The sequence below is a fragment of the Nelusetta ayraudi genome, unplaced genomic scaffold, assembly GCF_046127955.1.
Source record: "Nelusetta ayraudi isolate G7.1 ecotype Tasmania unplaced genomic scaffold, CSIRO-AGI_Nayr_v1 ptg000004l, whole genome shotgun sequence".
In the NCBI taxonomy this organism is placed as follows: Eukaryota; Metazoa; Chordata; class Actinopteri; order Tetraodontiformes; family Monacanthidae; genus Nelusetta; species Nelusetta ayraudi.
The window spans coordinates 5,374,089-5,392,619 of record NW_027466054.1 but is presented as its reverse complement, the minus strand read 5'-3'; the positions used below and the strand labels follow the sequence as shown (position 1 = coordinate 5,392,619).

The following is an 18,531-nucleotide window of genomic DNA, read 5'->3' as shown; positions in this document are numbered from 1 at the left end:
TCACACAGCGCTAGACCAAAAAAAGAAACTGCTGCAGGAAATCTTTACCCCCAGATGCTCGCACAGGAACAAGTTCATGCACACCTTTGGCAAGAGTCAGGAAATGTGTCATGATCGCAGTAAATCTGCTTTGACATTCACTGCTTTTGTTGACAGTGTCTGGAGAACATTTCACCATTCACTTTACGGAGCCGTTTCGAGGCTTGCAACCGAAGCCAAAGTCACGTTGATTCATTATTTTCTGAGTCACGTTTGAGGACGTCTGGCTTGTCTGATTTGTGAGCCTCCTGTAAACAATCCAAAACAAGAGAATTTCTGTATTTAACTGATTTGCACTTGGTGACATGTCTCACATGTCTTTTTGCCCCTGTTGTTTGGCTCTTGGATCTCTTTGGATCTTCTTTGTGACTGTTAAGTACAGTGAAAATGCCACAACCACCGGTTTAAACAGACGTTACAACCGTTAAAGTGGTATGATGATAGTCTTTGTGTTATGTGAAGACACACTCAAGAATAGTGTGAAAAATATCTCTGCGGAGCTCACAGTCTTTCATACACGGTGCAGTGGACCTCGTCTGTGGTGACAAACTTTTTGAACGGATAGATTAATAATGTTATAATGTTGTATCCTTTAGAAAGTGTCTTCCACTTTAATGTGCTGCCAATAGAGCGTGCTTAAGTATAAAATAACTGCATTGTCAGCTCTTTATGTGCATGTGCATCAAAACAGCCTGTATAGTGTAACTTTTTTTTTGTCTGTTTGTTTTTTGCACTCTCCCGCTTTTTGACCAAACTCATTATTATAATTATTTTTATTATGTGATACAACACAAAAGTCATCTGGCTTCATTTTGAATGATAAAATCTGCTGCTAAAGTCGAACTTGGCATCCATGAGGTCTCTGCTCAGGCTCGACTTCGCGCTGCATGAACTCGGCAGCCAGCTCGGGGCCCAGTTGGGTGTGTATTCATGCGCGCGCCTCTATACATGAAGTCATGGGTGTGTCCAGTTTCTTGTTTCCAAGTGCACACTGGAGAGGGTGGCGGTGCGTCAAGGTCATGTTGACAGTCCACACAAAGACAGCGCCAGAGGAAAGCGCCAGCCTTGATGACACACTTTGTGTAGACGCATACATGATAGGGACTTTGTTATGGCCGCGTTGGGCTGTTTGCTCAGGGGGTGGATAGTGTTGCTTCTTCTATACCGCCAGTGTTGTGTGTGTTTGTGTGTGTGTGCGTGCGCAGTGCATTTGCATTTTTCACACCTTAAAGGTAACTTTTCAGACCGCAGCTAGCACAGTAGTCTGCGCCTGTGTGACAAGGGCAAGGCCCCGCCAAGTGTTGTTTGTTGTCTGCGCCCACATCCCCTCTAATTAAAACCTGTATGTTCAGATAGCGACACTAAGCCCTCCGAGCATAAACACAACTTCAGTGTCGTGCACGTTCAGGGATTTCGCGCCGCTGTCTAGCGTGCGAGGTGTGCGCGTTGCGCAGGTGTGCGTGCGTGCACGCCAACTTGCGTGCGCTCCGAAAAACGGAAAAAAGAGAAGCAAGTGCGGCGTGGATGGTTGTTTTGTCATGGCTCGAAACGGCCCAGAGTATTTTGAGGTTTGGGATCCACCCTGTACTTTTGAGGTGGAGTCACACAAACACTTCTGTCTTTGTGTCCCTTCACCGTCTCGGATATCTATTTTAAGTGCTTTTATTTTATTACACAGAATTGTCAAGGCAGAGTTTAAATTTTATTGAATAGACTCTTTAAATCCAAACGACTCTGGGCTTTACTTTATTTTAACTATATAAACATGTATATATGTATTTTTTTGGAATCAAATACCATTAAAATAAATATTTTTTGCACCACTTTTTTGATGAAGTTGGCCATGTTTACTCATCCAGCTTGTGAATAATGTCAATCTATTTGTTTTTTCCAAGTTGCCATATCTTCAGCTGAAACCGATTATCAAAGCTTGAATAAAAATCCAAATCTTTTGTGCTTTTCAGAGCATGCGGCTTCTACTCTGGAATCGGGTCGAGTGTGCGTGAGCCCGGTGAACGGCGGAGCAAGCGGCAATGCCTACGTAGGGGTGGTGCCAGAGGAGAGGAGCCGAAAAAGTAAAGAGGAGTTGCGGGAGCTGTGGAGGAAGGCCATCCTGCAGCAGATCCTGCTGCAGAGGATGGAGCGGGAGAACCAAAAGTTGCAGGGTGAGTGGAACACATGAGTGGTAAAAAGGCCAATTACACACAACTGCGAAGAAAGATTTTTACATATTTTTGCACAGTTTTTCCTAAACAAAGGTTCTTGCAGAGTGTTTGAGGTGGCCTCACATTCCCTGCAGCAGACACTTTGCCTCAGCAGGCGAAAGTTTCATTGAATTAAAATTGCAGATGTGCAGACGCAGCATGAGGAGTCTTGCCGCTGTCATAGAAAATAGAAAAACTCTCGTTCTGCCCGATGCTGCAAAGTGATTGATAGAGCAAAACAATCTACTTCCATGCCGCCTCCTTATTATGGGATGTCATCACTGGCTTTGTGGCACTGTCAAACGCTTAGCAGATCTTCCTTTCAAGTTTGCAAATGTTTTAATCCCTTTCAAAAGAAAAAAACTGCAAGGCAACACAAACAAGCAGGTTATATAATGTGTGTGCGCCGTGCGCACGCGCGTGTGTGACCCATTATTGCTGTTAATTCTACTGACGGCGTGCCAAGTGCACCACCCCTTCCCTGACCTAGTTGGCATGTAGCGACACACACCTAGCTATGTGACCACACCTAACCACCGTCTTTGTATACAAAGCACTAATTCATATACACACACATACATACACACACACACACACACACACACACACACACACACACACACACACACGTTATCCATGGCAGGTGGGGGCAGCTGTATATGTTGTGCTAATATGGGTCAGTGTTTGTACAAGGAGCAGTTTGGGCAAGAGAACTGATTTTGATCCGCCGTAGCAACACAGCGACCACACAAGCACACAAACACACAATATCCCGCGCTCTGAGTCGTTTTATTTTGCGCACACTCGTGCACCTCACTTCTCCATTGACAGTATTATACGCTGTGCGCTGTAGTTGAAACACCACTCCGCCTCGTTGGTCATTTCTCACCCTGCAACCTCATTTTTGAGTTCATTATTTGCGTTTGTGCCTCAGCGTCGGCGTTTCCTTGTATGTTGGCATCCCGTTGTACACCGGTCGTGTGTGTTATCTTGACTGGGGCGCTCCAGGGGAGAGCTGGGAAGAAGTGAGAGGCGAGAGGTGAGTCCGGAGTGGATAATGGTTCGGCCGGTCCCGGTTGGGCTGCAGCTAGAGACGCCACTGCCTGTCTCCAGGCGGCTGATAAGCGCCGGCCTCTCTTGCAGCATCTATTCTCGCTCTGGGTGTGGTGAGTATATAGTGCGGGGGGTTTATTTCCCCCTCTTATGTACAATTCACAATCCAGGTCACTCCCGCCTCCTTTGTTTCTTTGATTTTTCACGATTTACAAGACTTGATTAGCGCCACCGGCGCCCCTCGCATTGTTTTCATTTACTCTTTCCGAATGACTTCCTCACACACAGTAGTCGGCTGTGTCGATTAGCAGCGCACTTGCATAATTTCAACTTCCTTATCATTTTGGAACATCCTGGTTATTAATAGTTGATCCCTCTATTTCCTGGAAGCTTTCAGCCTCGGTCAAAGCAGGAAACGGCTCTGGCTCTTTCCCGTCCTGCTAAAAGTGATGTCACCCCCTCTCGCCTGCCAAGTTGCAGCTGGTCACTGGGTGGACACCACACATGAGCGGAAAGGGTGGGGAAGTCCCAGAGGGAAAGGAGGGAGAGGCGGAAGGGGGGTGAGCCCGACAGACCAACAAAGTTTTAAGAGAGGAGAGCGAAAGGCGCCTCGACAGGAGGGAAACAGCGAAAAGAATTAAAGAAGGGCTCTGAGCGCAAGATTAAGGAAGGGCGAGAGGAAGGGTGTTGCCCACAGGAGAGGAACACACACCAGGGCCCCCTGGGTGCGCCCTCACCTCCTTTGATCACTGGCGTCTTGTGTCGAAGTGGAATTTGCAGTTTGCGTCTCCTCCTGTGCAGTTTGTAGCTGGTGCCAAACTGTATTATAATAACACGGGGCCTGTTTCCCCGAAAGAGATTTACACAAAACAAAAATGCGTAACGAACGACAATTATTTCCTCCTCCGTCATCATCTTCCCACCTACGTTTTCACACCATCAGTTTGACGCTCGACTCGTGGTCCCTTTCACTTTTAAACCACGGTTCCCTCTCTTACGGCTGAATACTGTTAAATTGTGAACGGTGAAATTTATTTTTCAAACAATATCTACCTTTTTCTAAAAAATATGTTTTTGTGTAACCATAAATAATTTGGTGGAGGGTGTAAAGAAGCAGCCGTTCGCCTTTAGATGAAGAAAACAAACTGAAGGTGATTCCAGTTATTGGAGGCAGAGGCAGATCACTCCACTGATTGGTCCACCTGCAGCAGCAACAGCAGGTGACTGATGCCGTCACGCCGTTTTAATTGTTCAGGCTGTCACTGTCGAGGCCGCTCGATGCAAATGAACACTGAGCACATTCCTCTCATTCCTTCCCTTTTCAGCAGCGTCTCGCTGTCTGAAATCACACTGTCACGACACCGCCGTCCGCGTAAAGCCTTACCAACAAAAACACAGTGGAAAAGGATCTACGTTGCAGCTGTGTCACGCCATCGAGGTCACATCACCGGCTGGTCACAAATAAGCCGCAAAGTCATACGTGACTTGCTCTGTACGTCATTCGCAGCAGACGCAGATGCGTTTGCGAGCCACAGAGCAAGTCTTGTGTCATTTGCCATCAAAGCATGAGAGTCGGTTCCGCTCGGTCGCTCGGCTTTAAGAGGAAACTTGGGCCTCGTGAAGATTTTTCATCCTTCTTCAAACATTAACTGATAAATGTGAGTGACAGGCATAAGTAATGCCATCTTAAGCCGGGACGCTAGTGCAAAGTGAGAATGCAAGCGAAAGATCAGCTGGCCGCCTTCTGGAAAAGTTGCCGCAACACTGAGAAAATTTTCAAAGTCGCAGGAGTTCCACCGAAGAAGCTTCAAACCTATACACATTCAGTCGGGCAAAATTACATAGAAGCTAGGCATAAGAGCTCTGGGGCACTCCCACGTTCCTTTCCGTTGGCTATTCTGTCTTTCACCAACTCGCATTTCTGCTGTGTTTTGATGTGGCGCAGCCTCGGAGAGCGACCTGCAGAACCGGCGGCTGAAGCTGGACTACGAGGAGATCACGCCGTGCCTGAAGGAGGTCACTCTGGTGTGGGAGAAGATGCTGGTGACGCCCGCCAGGGCAAAGGTCAAATTCAACCTGGAAAGCATACACGCTGCCGTCGCACAAGGTACACACACTGGGCCGCGCAAAACACGTGTGTCAACGCTTCGCAGAAGTGTTTGCTCTCGGCTCCGAGGCACCAGAGTGTCGGCAAACATTGCCTAAAGCTTCATGTATGGAGCTAAAAAAAAAAAAAAAAACTGAAGTCACATTTCCCCCTCCCGTAATCATTAGCAATTGGCCCTTTTTCAGACAAAACGATAGAAAAGAGCACCACATTCTCTGAGCTGCTTTTAGTGCAGTTTGTGTCTGTGTGCATTTCCTGCTAGCTCTCATCCCCTCATGTCTGTCTGTCTTCAGTGCCTTCTTCTCTTTACGTTTGTGTAGTATTAGGAAATTGATCTCCTCAGTCTTCATTCTTGAATATTACTCGAAAAGTCAACGATGTACGTGAAGGTTTCTGGCCAGTAAAGGTCCAGTTTGTTAAATTTGGCTTGATTTATGATTTTTATATTGATAAAAGCTCAACATACTGCCAATAAATACATTAATAAAGTGTGTACTCGCATTACAATAAAATAAATCTAGTTTTCCTTAGAACTGTTCTTATATACATAAGAAGAGAGAGCATTAAGGCTCCCAGTTGCTGCCATTTAGGCCACCTGACAGTGACCTAAATACAAAACGCCCTGTCAGGTGGGCTTCCGTAACAATTTTACACACTGGACCTTTAAAGTCCCCAACAATCATCCTGTGTGATATTTGCCGAACAGGGTAACAGCCCTGATTTATGTTAACAGCAGCAGCTATTTTTAACAGAATTAACCTCACCTACACATCGCTCCCAGCCACATTCCAACTATCCACTCCAAGCACATTGTGTCTCGGCTCTGTCATATTTTTCTTGGTGTTGTCGTTCTCACTCGACCTTGCGGGCACCTCCTAGCCCCCCGCCCACCTTTTGACTCTCATTTAACCTGAATTTCTTTCCTCTCCGGCAGGCGTCCCGAGGCAACATCGAGGCGAGATCTGGAAGTTTCTCTCTGAGCAGTACCTGCTCAGGCAGACTGTCCCTTCCCGACCCCCAGCCAATCACACGCCGTACAAAGAGCTGCTCAAGCAGCTCACCTCCCAGCAGCACGCCATCCTCATAGACTTGGGTAATTTTCACACACGCACGCAAACATTTTTCGTTTATAGCTGAACTGTCTTTCGAAACCTTTTTTACTGCTTTTTTTATTGATATTGTTCATTTCCATCCATCCATCCATCCATCCATTCCTGAGCTCAGGGTCGTGGTAGTCTGCTGGAGCCTCTCCCAGCTGTCATAGGGCGAAGGAAGTCAGCAGTTCATCGCAGGGCCACATAGAGACAAACAACCATTCACGCTCACACTCACACCTACAGAAAATTTAGAGTTTCCGATTCACCTCACATGCATGTTTTTGGACTGTGGGAGGAAGAGAACCCGGAGAGAACCCACACAGACGTTGTTCATTTCAATTTTTATTTTCAGATAATTGTCATTCATAGCCAAAAAACCTTAACAGGTGTCAAAATGTGTGTATTTACTGATTTTAGGATTCATGTGTGGCCTTGGTCTTTGCCTGCGAGATCTTGCAAATGTTTGGAAAGGCTGCAAACTGTACAGAGCGTCACACTTCATTTAACCTCGATTTTTACTTTCCTCAATCAAATGTTCACAACACCTCCCTCCTGAAACCCACACACAAACAGTGCACCCCACCCCTGTAACACCCACACGCTTGCATACTACACCCACACATCTGCTCCGGGTGTGATGTGTCCCTTTGGTTTTGCTTACGCCGGGCCTTTCCTCCGAATATCTTGTTATTCGCAGTAACTGCATCAAACAGGGTGGGGTTGAGATGCAACAACACAAACAGTGGCGGTTCACAGCTCAGCCCCGTCGTGTAGGTGTCGTGCACTCCGTCGTATCGGAATGGTTTGCACTGGAGTTACTACACCGGTGTGTTTGCAAGATCACAGCGCAAAAACAAACTTTTGAGCAGCACACAGCGAGTCTGAAAGAGGACAGCGGCTTGTAATTGAAGGTTCTAGTTCAGGTGTGGGCAAACTATGGCCCGGGGGCCATAATGCGGCCTTTTAAGCTTTTTAATCCGGCCCACCGAACTTGAATTTATAATATTAACAGTAAGTCATAAAATAGCTGTGCATGTGTTTTTTCAGTATTGAGGGTCATTTCAATAAAGAGCAAAATACTGTGACAAGACAAAGACATTTTGATGCAACTTTGCTTTTGTTCAATTGACATGAAAGCACATGTTTCTACATATTCCTCCATATCACAAAACACTCCATCCATCTGCTGCTGCTTCAGCCACTCACATTTTCGAACCCATTGTAGCATCACCAGTCAAAAAGTTTGCATTAAAGGTCAACTGTGTATTATTTGGAGATTTTGAAGAAGAAACGGCAACATCAAGTGATGACGTTTAGATGCGACGTCTCCCTCCCCCTCCTGATCTTGGAAAACCAAATTGCTTTTATTGAACTGCGATTATACACTTTTATTAATGGATTTATGTATATTAAGATTTTACCAATGTGAAAATCATTAATCAAGCCAGATATTACACACTGGACCTTTAAAGTGGTGGTGGGGTGGTGTGCGGTGGTTTGGGAGTTGCGTTGGCCAACGCAAAGCCCCTACAGCACATTCCTCACATTTGCGTTCAACACCATTGTCATTGTCTTTTCCAAAGCCTCGGCAAGTCGCACGCTGTAAGTGGAGACGTCTCGGCAGCCCGGCAACGCATGTATGCACCTGCCAATTACCAGCCGCGCGCATTCACAAAGTTATTTAACAGATCCTCGCTCATTATGCTGTCACCTGTGAAAAGAACACGCATCCTATCGGCCCCCCCGAACGCTAAGCTCGCGGAGGCGGAGGAATTCGGCTGTGGCAACAAACATGTGCCTTTGCCTTCGCAAACTTGTTTGTAAGCGAGTCTTGGAACGGCTTAACGCACGCCGGTGTCTCGGCGAGCCCTCATTTTTATTTTATTTTTTTCCAGTGAATTGTGAAGTGCGCGACAAAGTTTTGCAGCGGTGTTCAAACACAGGGTTTAAGCCACAAAACATTGTTTTTGCTTATTACTGTTTCTTTTAGGAAACTGATTTATTTTAGTGATGATGTGTTCTTTTTTGAAGCTTCAAAACTTTGTCTTCAAAGCCAAATTGTCTTATTCAAGTGTATTATAAAATACCATCATCTTAAACAGCTTTATGATAATTTGGATTTAGTGCTGCTATTATTATTATTATTGATAAAATGTTTTGTGAAAGTGCAACCACACAGTTCCACCTTGCAAGGCCTTTGGAACCGTGGGAGTATAGTTTACACCTGACAGCCACAGGTTTTCACTCTCTGATGTTGCATTAATGTGTATCAAAGCACTGGATCGTGTCTGCTTGCTTGCTTTGCTGGCTTCCCTCCCATTCACAGGATTAATATGACTGCAACTTCCTTCTACATCTGATTTTAACATCTTAATGCTCATTCTAAGAAGGTCTTGCTCTGACTTTGCAGATCTGACGATTAGAGATGTACTCAAGGCGAATTTAAGCTGCCTCTCCTGTTGTTAAATTGACGTGACCATTTTAACTTGACAAAATCTTAAACGTATGAACTACTAACTGTTAAAGTACCCTGCTTTTCACCAACTCCTAGTGAATGGTTTTCCCTCATTTAATCAGTGTCCCCTCCCTCCCCCCCTCCCCCCCCCAAAAAAAATGGTTTCTCAGCAGAGACAGAATGTCAGTGGTCAGAATTTATTCACTGAGGTGCTTCTACTGGACCCTGGCGATGTGTGTCTCTTGGCAACACGCTTGTCAGATGATCTTTCATACTTTTCTCAGCATGCCAGTGAGACAACGCCAAATCTCTGAACAGGCAAAGTCAGACAAACATTGGATCTCAATTAATGGACTGCAGCCTTCAGAGGTCCGGGCCCGCTGGGTCAACAAAGACTGTGTCCTTCATGGACACAGAATACTATTAAATAAGACAATTAACCCAGAGCCCTTTAATGGAGATGCAGCAGCTGGTTTTTCATGGATATAATTTCGCACACAAACACATCTCTCCCCAAAGTCTTGCAGTCGTAGTTTGATTTCTGTAAAGTGAGAGCAGTCATAGGATTAGTGGTCCTCCTTGAAAATGGAAATGTCTATGGCTACTAGGTCTTGGGACCAAACTTCAATGCCAAAATGCTCCCATAGCTTTTGTTGTTGTTGAAATTGGTTGAAAAACATCTGGTATCAGAACAATAGCGTTGTGGAACTAACATTGAAACCAAGGTATCAAAAATGTTTCAATAGTAACTGATCAGTAAGTCTGTTGTCATAGATCAGTTATTAAAACTGGTGGTATCATCATTGGAACAAAGCTCAGTGTATCTCTGCATAAGCGTCTGTCTAACCGTCTTACCTGTTGCTCCGTTTCAGGTCGCACCTTTCCAACACATCCCTATTTCCAAGCGCAGCTGGGAGCAGGACAACTGTCTCTGTATAATTTACTCAAGGCCTACTCGCTGCTGGACCCCGAGGTATCGTCGAACCGCGTCTCGTAATATTATCAATACCACACTGGAGTCTCCCGCCTCTTTATCCCCGAGCGCGTCGGCATCAGGTTTGTTATTGCTGTTGCTGCAGGTGGGCTACTGCCAGGGCCTGTCCTTCATCGCTGGAGTGCTGCTGTTACACTTGGGGGAGGAGGACGCCTTCAACATGCTCAAGTTTCTCATGTTTGACATGGGGCTGCGCAAGCAGTACAGGCCTGACATGATCATCCTGCAGGTAAAGAGTGCACGGGAACACACTTTACCAGCAGACGGAACGCACACCGCACACGTGCTAACGCCCTGTGGGATCTTCCTGGCCCCACCCCAGCACTAAACCAGCACTAAACCAGCAATAAAACAGCAATAAAACAGCACTAAACCAGCACCACCCCCAGTACCTCCCACAGCACCACCCCAGCTTGAAACCAGCTCTAAACCAGCAACACCTCAGCACTACCCCAGCACCATCTTAGCACCACCCCAGCACCACCCTAGCACTAAAACAGCACAAAACCAGCACTAACTCAGCACCACCTGACCACCACCTTAGTACTCAACCAGCAATAAACCAGCAATAAACCAGCACTAAACCAGCACCACCCCAGCACCACCTCAGCTCCACCCCAGATTTGCCCTAGCACCACCCCAGCAACACCCCAGCACCACCCTACTACCAGTATGAGTTTTCAGTGCAGCTACGTGCTCATTGCCCTCTACCTTGAAGATCTTGTGTTGTTTCTCCCGCCAAAGTGGTGTTGTGTTGCTCACTTTATTTGAAGGCGATGCCAGGAATCATCTGTCACAGCCAGTTTGAGACAAGTGTTATAACACCAGGCAACTACGAGATGCACAATCTCACCAAGTCTTGCCCGTATTTCATACCCCACAGCCCTTGTGTTTACATTCTTCTGCTGCCTTTGTGATAATGGATTCCAGTGAAAAGTTTCTTCCTTTCCAGAAAACACCCACCAAGGGTGGGGCGGAGTGAGACGTCGACGCCGCGCGTGATGTGGCGAAGGTCACAGAGAGTTGACTGTTTGCCACGGAAAAAGAAACGTCTTGCTATGCTTCTCGTTGTTGTCATTTAATCTTGGTGGAATTAGAAGATTAGCAAGCTAACAAAACAAAGCCATCTTTCTCCGGCGGCGGCACGTCATGCTGCCGCGCACATTAGCCTCAAAGCCGTGCCTTGTTTCCTTAATGCGTTGGAATTGTGCGCGTTCAAGCATGTACAAACCCCAATCAGTCATTAATGGGGCTTCAGTCAATGAAAATTAAAAGAAGCTTTTTATTGTTTTTTTTCTGACAGATTCAGATGTATCAGTTGTCGCGGCTGCTCCACGATTACCACAGAGATCTTTACAGCCACCTGGAGCAGCAGGAGATCGGGCCCAGCTTGTATGCAACCCCCTGGTTCCTCACTGTGTTCGCCTCTCACTTCCCTCTCGGCTTCGTGGCCAGAGTCTTTGGTAAGCCTCCAGCGTGCGTGCGCGCGTGTGTGTGTGTGTATGTGTGTGTTTCTGCGATTACATACAATGGCTCCCGTCACCGACTTAACCATTTTTTCCTCAGCGATTCAGATGTGATATTTTTTTAACAAGCTTTCAGTGAGTGATAATTGAAATGGAATGAAAAATGACAAGAAAAAAAAAATCTCATGTTTCTCATCAGTGTAAATACCAGCGTGAGGAATACAGGGGGTGCATGGGGGTCCGGCCCCGATTAACCCATGAGATCGCCTCAAAGCCTCAAAGCAAAGTTTTAATATATATATACAGGTACTACCCAGAAAATTAGAATATCCTGAAATGTTGTAGTATTTCTGCAATTCAACTAAAAAGGTGAATGTGACATATTATATAAACAAATAATATGCAAATCAATATATTTCAAGTTTTTATTTCTTTGGATTTTGCTGTTCAGCTCTTGCAGCTTAAAAAAAAAAGTTTGTGGGTTGTGGTTTTAATAAGCTGAAAATCTTAATCAGCAAAGTTACAACAAGGAACTGCTTGAGATGTCAATTTGCGTTTAATGGCTCAATACAATTTGTTGGTTTAATCTTTTATGTTAAATTGCCAAAATAAAACAACTTTTACTTGATATTCAAATTTCTCGGGTAGTACCTGTACATACAGTTTTTTGTTTTTTTAAATATTATTCACAAAAGGGGAAGGGAGCAGATTTGAACCAGAAAAATGAGTAAAAGGTGATGTTAGCTGCTTTGATGCAAAGAAGGTTGCATCCTTGAAAGACTGTAAGGTTATTACTGGCCTCCTGAATGTTCAGGAAATTTAGATTGGTATCAGGAGGATGGGAATATTGACGGGTATTCCACACCCTGGTCAACACCCATCAGCCACTCTCGCACGTAGATTTTTTTATTCTTTTATTCCTTCCTTTTGTCTTTTGTTATTCCTGCCTTCGTGTTGTGTTCATGCTCAGTTTCGAGCCAGACTTGCCGGCACCTCGGGACTCAGCTGAGCGTGACACTGTGTGTTGTGTGTGTGTGTGGGTTTGCCGCAGAAAAGTGTCTCCTCTGCTGCCAGCGCCGTCAACTTTGATATCCAGCGTTAATGCGTTGCCGCACACTCCCACCTCTTAATCTGTTGTAGGATCACTTGCACATTTTTTTTGTTTTTCATTTGACCTTACCCCGGCCCCACCCTGATTCATGTCGAGCGTGCGCACAAACACTCCACCTCAGATGCTTTCACCCTGGCCTACATTTGTGTTTGCTTAAACGGCTCCAATGACGTCAAATTGCTTGATGTATTAGAAGCCCAGTAAGACGCCAATCAATAGCAGTAAGCTGCGGTCAAAAGCACCTGTCATTAACTTGCTGTTATGCAATTGGGGGGCGGGGGGTGTTGCTGTGTCGAGACTTTTCTTCTTAAGATATCTTTTGTCGTGTGTGTGTGTGTGTGTGTGTGTGTGTGTGTGTGTGTGTGTGTGTGTGTGTGTGTGTGTGTGTGTGTGTGTGTCGTTCTTCCTCTGTGACCTTCTCCTCTGCTCCCGTCCCTCTCAGATATGCTGTTCCTTCAGGGTTCAGAGGTCATCTTCAAAGTGGCCTTGAGTCTGCTGGGCAGCCACAAGCCGCTCATCCTGCAGCACGAGAGCCTGGAGTCCATCGTGGACTTCATCAAGACCATGCTGCCCAAACTGGGCCTGGTGCAGATGGAGAAAACCATCAACCAGGTTAGAAAAACATACGGCGAAGACTCAATTGTTTCCAGCAGTCACCGGACAGGCAGACTGGAATAATAAGAGGAAGTCCTGTTTTTCCAGGCTGCGTTCGAGTCCTTTTAAATTAGGTTGTAATGAGGCATTTTCAGTTCTCGGAACTAATCGTGCGTTTCACGTTCCTTTTGACTCAGTGGAGTTCATGTCACGTTCGATTTGAATGACTGATGTGGTGTGTAATAGTTAAATGTAAAAGTCTGTACACTTTTACATTATAAAGCTAGAAACGACTGAATTAATTGATCAACTTGAAAGTATAAGTTTGTAAGTCTGGAAGAAAATCACACAGCGGTTCATTAATAATATTCTCAGAAATACTAGGAAGCAAAATACACTAAATTAAAGCAAAATTTAAAGGAGTACATCTAAACATGCACTTACAATCTATTGCACACTATGTTGTGAAGACTGTCAAATGTATTGTTCATGTTTAGAAAAATATTTTTGCATTATTCTAAAAAAAAAATCTGCAAGGAAATGAATTATTCTTGAGAGACAGCAGGAGTCTAAGTATTCAGCAAATGGCTTACATTATATGCGGTAATGAAATATGGAAGAAATTCCTCATCCTTACAGTGTCAACACTACACTATGTGCGTGTTTATTTGCAATTGTCATGAAAAGACACAAGCCGCACCGCAGCGTCGGCCACGTATTCACGTTGTGAGTCACTGCAAAGGTTTTGCATTTATATCCTGCTGCACGATGATGTCACTTTCAATGACCTTCAGAACAACGTTTCTCAACTGGTGCCGTTTTGATTGGGTAGCGGCTTTGTGAGCAGTTCCCCCCTTTTTTTAAAAAAAAACAAAAAACCTGATGTTTTAAAATATATATATTTACAGAGAACGTGTTGGACATTTATTTTGCAGGACACAAAATTCTCTTAAATAGTTTCAATAATTTATTTACTAGACATAATAGAAAGAGGGCTGTCGTTTTTATTTTTGTGGAATAAATTTGAGTGCTGTGGAATAAATTTGGGTCGCAACTTCATGATGAGGGGGAAAAAATGGGGTTCCTGAGCCTCCACCCGTTGAGAACCACTGTCTTAGAACAGAGGTGGGCAAACTTTTTCACTGGTGGGCCACCTCAAAGGAGAAAAAAATATATATCATGGGATATGTAGAAAATATGAGCTTTAATGTCAATTGAAAATGAACAAAAGCAAAGTTGCAACAAAATGTGTGTCCGAAGCCCCATGGCATTTAGCTCTTAATTGAAGTGACTCTTAAAACACTGAAATAATTGATGAAATACAACTGTTTTATGATTCACTTTATATTGATATCATTTCTTCAAGTTCGGAGTGCCGCATTAAAAAGCTTAAAGGGCCGCATATGGCCCCCGGGCCATAGTTTGTCCATGCCTGGCTGAGAACGCTTATCTTATGGATCTGAATAAAAATATGTGGCTCCAGCGCGTCTCCAAATGCTACTCGCGGCATTTTCCACCTCCCACCTCAGTCGGCTGCTGAGCAGCCTTGCGTCACCGTGACATGTGATTTTACAACTCAGGGCGTCAAATAAAGTGACTATATCATTACCTGAACAACAAAACAAGAACGCGGGAGTGATCATCGGCTCCGAGTGCCAGATATTATCAGTGCTGCACACGCCCTCTTCTCGTAACAGCTGATGGGTGGAGTGTCGCTGAAGTCATTTATCCTTTAACCTCATCCGTCAGCGCCACCGGTGGAAAAACAAGCGCGGCGCTGCGCTGCGCGGCGATCGCGTCATTTCGGATGGGCCAGGACGACTCGCCGCTCTCGAACCCAGCCGTCGGCGCCTCCCGCAGGCTGAGATCACGACGTGTCTCACGCTCAGCTGCCGCTGAGTCTATAAATGTTACGCAACGACATTGATAAAGGTGTGCAGCAGTTTGTGTTTTCTTTAGGGTTTTTTTTTTTTCCCTTCCAAGGGTGATTTGCATAATAACAAAGGGCTGTTGTGTCATGCCTGCATGCCGGTACTTTCCCTCCCAAGTGTGACAAATCTGTCTTGCTAATAAGCCGGCAATGTCGTGGCTCATCCAAGAACAGGGTGTTTTCATACAGGATGTTTACTTCCTTCTATGAAGAAACACATAATTGCAGGTGTAGGTGCAGTGTATTCAGCCTCGAGTGTGATTGCACTTTGTATACTACTTCATACTTTTCCACCTTTGGTTTCCAGAGGTGTGATCAAGATGTATTTTATAAATCGGTGCGCTGCAAGTTGTGCGTCATTATAAACAATATTCACTCCCATCACAAAAAGAATCTGAACGGTCTGTGTTTTATGAGCGTATTTGCATTTTGCAAGGGTCTACTTGCAACCAAACAACAACTATGGTCACACCACCTTTATTTGTGTTTGTTCGATGCTCTGAATCACAAGGTTTGATATTCAAACCAGTTAGGAACAGCAACGTTTTATCAGTTGTTGTGAGTATGTGTCTCTCCACCGACTGTCTGTAAAGATGGGCGGCATCATCCTGACGTCACGCATTGGTTTTTGAATACCCGTTTTGAAGCCGAGCAGAGAGATTAGTTTCACGGTTGGCACCATCTGGTGTTTCCAGTTTGACTTCCCCAGCCTCCGAGAAAATGTAATTGTTTGTAACTTCGCTGGAGGGGAACTTTGCATATTTGGATGTGTGGGTGGTGCCGGAGGTGAGGGATGATTGGAGCACGAGGCAGTGTGCCCCGCCCACCTGTTGGTAAGCTGACTACACTTGGCTACTAAACATGAGCTGCAGCCACAACTTTATGGATGTTTTTACTCGAAATGTGACCAAATCAGACAAAATGGATACGAGCGAATTTTCCTTGCTGCCCCTTTACACGCTGGTTTAGAATCGGAACCAGCGTGTAAAGGTACGAATTTAGCGATCCTTTCCGTATCGACAGCCAGTCATTTTTAGTCTCTTTGCAACCATTTCTGGCGGCCCCTGCCGCCCAGACGATAGACTGCAGGTTTTCGCTACTTCTGTGTTTGAAACCAGAAGCCTCGTCCATCTTTACACTCAGTCAACGGTGTCTAGTTAATGTGCGTCTCCTTTTAGATTCTTGCCTTATGGTCAGACCTTTGATTTTCAGATGTATTTCACTGAACTATGACGTATTTCTGAAGTGTGCTCCCAATTCATCGACCGACAGCCTCCCATTCACTACCTGCTGCCTCTGCAGGTCTGTGAGATGGACGTGTCCAAGCAGCTGCAGGCCTACGAAGTGGAATACCACGTCCTGCAGGACGAGCTGCTGGACACGCCCCCGACCCTCAACCAACAACAGCGAGCGGCTCAGCTGGAACGGACCAATCAGAGCCTGCGACAACAGAACCTTGACCTGCTGGAGGAGCTGCAGGTAACAAACGTGGACGTGCAAACACAGCGACGAGGTCTTTGGGGTTCGGCGTCTTTGTTCACACCGGCGTTCCCTCTTTCCGCCCAGGTGTCACACGCTCGCATTGCCGGCCTGGAGAGCCAGGTGGAGACTCTGGCCCGGTCAGAGGGCCGGCTCAGAGAGCAGGTCTGCACTTTGGAGGGCGAGAAGGAGCAGCTGGCGAGAACCGTCGCCCACCTCCAGGACCTCCTCAACAGCCTCAGCATCCGCAGCCCCCCCGACGGACTCGCGCTCCCCCCAGCCCCGGGGACCCTTTCACTGGAGGAGACGGCGACCTCAGACTCTGTCTCCGACCCCGCGGTCCACCCAGAGGGGTCGTAACCGCAACCTTGCAAATCGCCCAACAAGTTAAGGTCGGCCAGTTGTCCAAAGAGAGAGAAGGTCTAGCGAGACGAAGGGGTCTCCTCACCTCAGCTTTTTATCCTTTTTCCCAGCTCGCGGATGTTTTTATGAAAAAGCGCACAAAAGGAATGAGAATGAAGAATGAGAAAGTGTCATCCCAAATCACATCCAGAGCTTTCTACTAACAAGCAGTTCTGAACAAACGTGGACGATCCCCAAAGAAAGCACTGACCCACCGGGCTCTTACTGTACTAACAGGACACATTTGCACCAGTCTGTCGTGTCGTCGCGTGTTGAGCTGTGGTCTGGGTGTGGTCTGGGTGTGGCGCAATGCAAAGTAATGGCCAAAGAACATCCTTGTAAATGTAAAGCGAGCATGAACAAAATAAAAACGGGCGACCAATCAGGCAGGTAGCTCCTCAGAGAACAGGAAGTGGACAGGAAGCGTTGAGGGTGACCAACTTAACACGAGCTATTCTTCATGTTGGTTCTTCAACAGTTTCCCAACTGCATTTCTTTATCTGACAGGAAGAGCATCACAATAAGTCCAGGCCCTTTGCCCTGCTGTTTTTCTCACCTTTGAGTACACATCCATTCGTCTCAACAGAGACGCAATCCCAGCAGAGAGCATTTCTTTCTAAGGGGGCTTAACATTGTCTTGGCCTTTTCCACATGGCTGCCTCCGAATGGCTGGGAGGCATGCTGGCGTTTGAAACACCGAGCAGACGTCTTCAGCCGCAGAGACCATCTGTCAGCTCTGAGTCATCTCCTGTATTCGGCCCGCTGGCTTCCTTCAGACGGAGCTGCAGCGTCGCCGCTGCGTCCACACGCTTCTAGCCGAGCGACAACCAACCAACCAACCAACCAACCAGCCAGCCACGCCACGCCACGCCACACCACGCGAGACGAGACGTTTCACTTTTCACGTTTCACTTTTTACTCCAGTCTGTCTTTGCACTTGTTTTCTTTTTTTTTTTTAATTGATTGTTTCTGCCTGTTAAAAATAGATTTCATATCATTTGAGCACATTAGAAGACAGGTTGTTGGTTTTTAGTTTTGTCCCTTCATGTTGCCGTGTGTGTGAACATCCAGGTGTGAGACGCCGGTTTAACGGAGTCTCGACTTGGCGGCTCCTGTCTAAACACGCGCGTCACCGAGCGCTCTGCCCCTGACATTTGGTCGCAACTATATGGAAATATGCGTTTCACTGTATTTAAAACACAGACAAGAGTTTCTTTCTTTCAAGGAACTCGACTTCAAGAGGTTGAAATAAAAACGTGTCGGGACAAGTCTCCGTGTCTGTCAGCGTGCATGTATGTACCCAACACAGCAGGATCCAAGGAGAAACAACTGTGTCCACACACAATAAAAAATAATGTTTATATATGTATATATACAGTCAGCCAAAATAATGCATACTCACATCAGGAAAAGAAAAACTTGCATAAATATTACAATACGAAATTTATTCAGACATGAGATAAAAGACAAGTTACCTCTGGCCTCTACAAGCATCATTATGTGTAGAAGTACTTATGCAAATTCAATATTTATGCAAGTGTTTCTGTTCCTGATGCATATGTATATACACATATGTGTGTGTGTGTGTATATATGTATAT

At 45.7% G+C, this 18,531-nt stretch overlaps 1 protein-coding gene and 1 long non-coding RNA gene across 4 annotated transcripts in view; both read left to right on the top strand.

The window, feature by feature from the left end:
• The window catches only part of tbc1d1 (TBC1 (tre-2/USP6, BUB2, cdc16) domain family, member 1), a 39,408-nt gene extending 21,204 nt beyond the window's left edge, over nt 1-18,204 (top strand). For all 3 annotated transcript variants that reach the window (XM_076030377.1, XM_076030385.1, XM_076030386.1), the window contains 9 exons: nt 2,004-2,204; nt 5,242-5,403; nt 6,338-6,496; nt 9,828-9,928; nt 10,035-10,178; nt 11,253-11,412; nt 12,969-13,138; nt 16,353-16,529; nt 16,617-18,204. In XM_076030377.1, coding sequence (XP_075886492.1) covers nt 2,004-2,204; nt 5,242-5,403; nt 6,338-6,496; nt 9,828-9,928; nt 10,035-10,178; nt 11,253-11,412; nt 12,969-13,138; nt 16,353-16,529; nt 16,617-16,889 — 1,547 coding nt within the window. In that variant the 3' untranslated portion in view covers nt 16,890-18,204. The remainder of the gene's footprint in view (nt 1-2,003; nt 2,205-5,241; nt 5,404-6,337; nt 6,497-9,827; nt 9,929-10,034; nt 10,179-11,252; nt 11,413-12,968; nt 13,139-16,352; nt 16,530-16,616) is intronic.
• Nucleotides 10,185-10,977, top strand: LOC142891013 (uncharacterized). The gene is made up of 2 exons (XR_012927163.1): nt 10,185-10,337; nt 10,450-10,977. It is a non-coding gene; the product is annotated as an uncharacterized LOC142891013 (long non-coding RNA).
• Nucleotides 18,205-18,531: the final 327 nt, after the last annotated feature.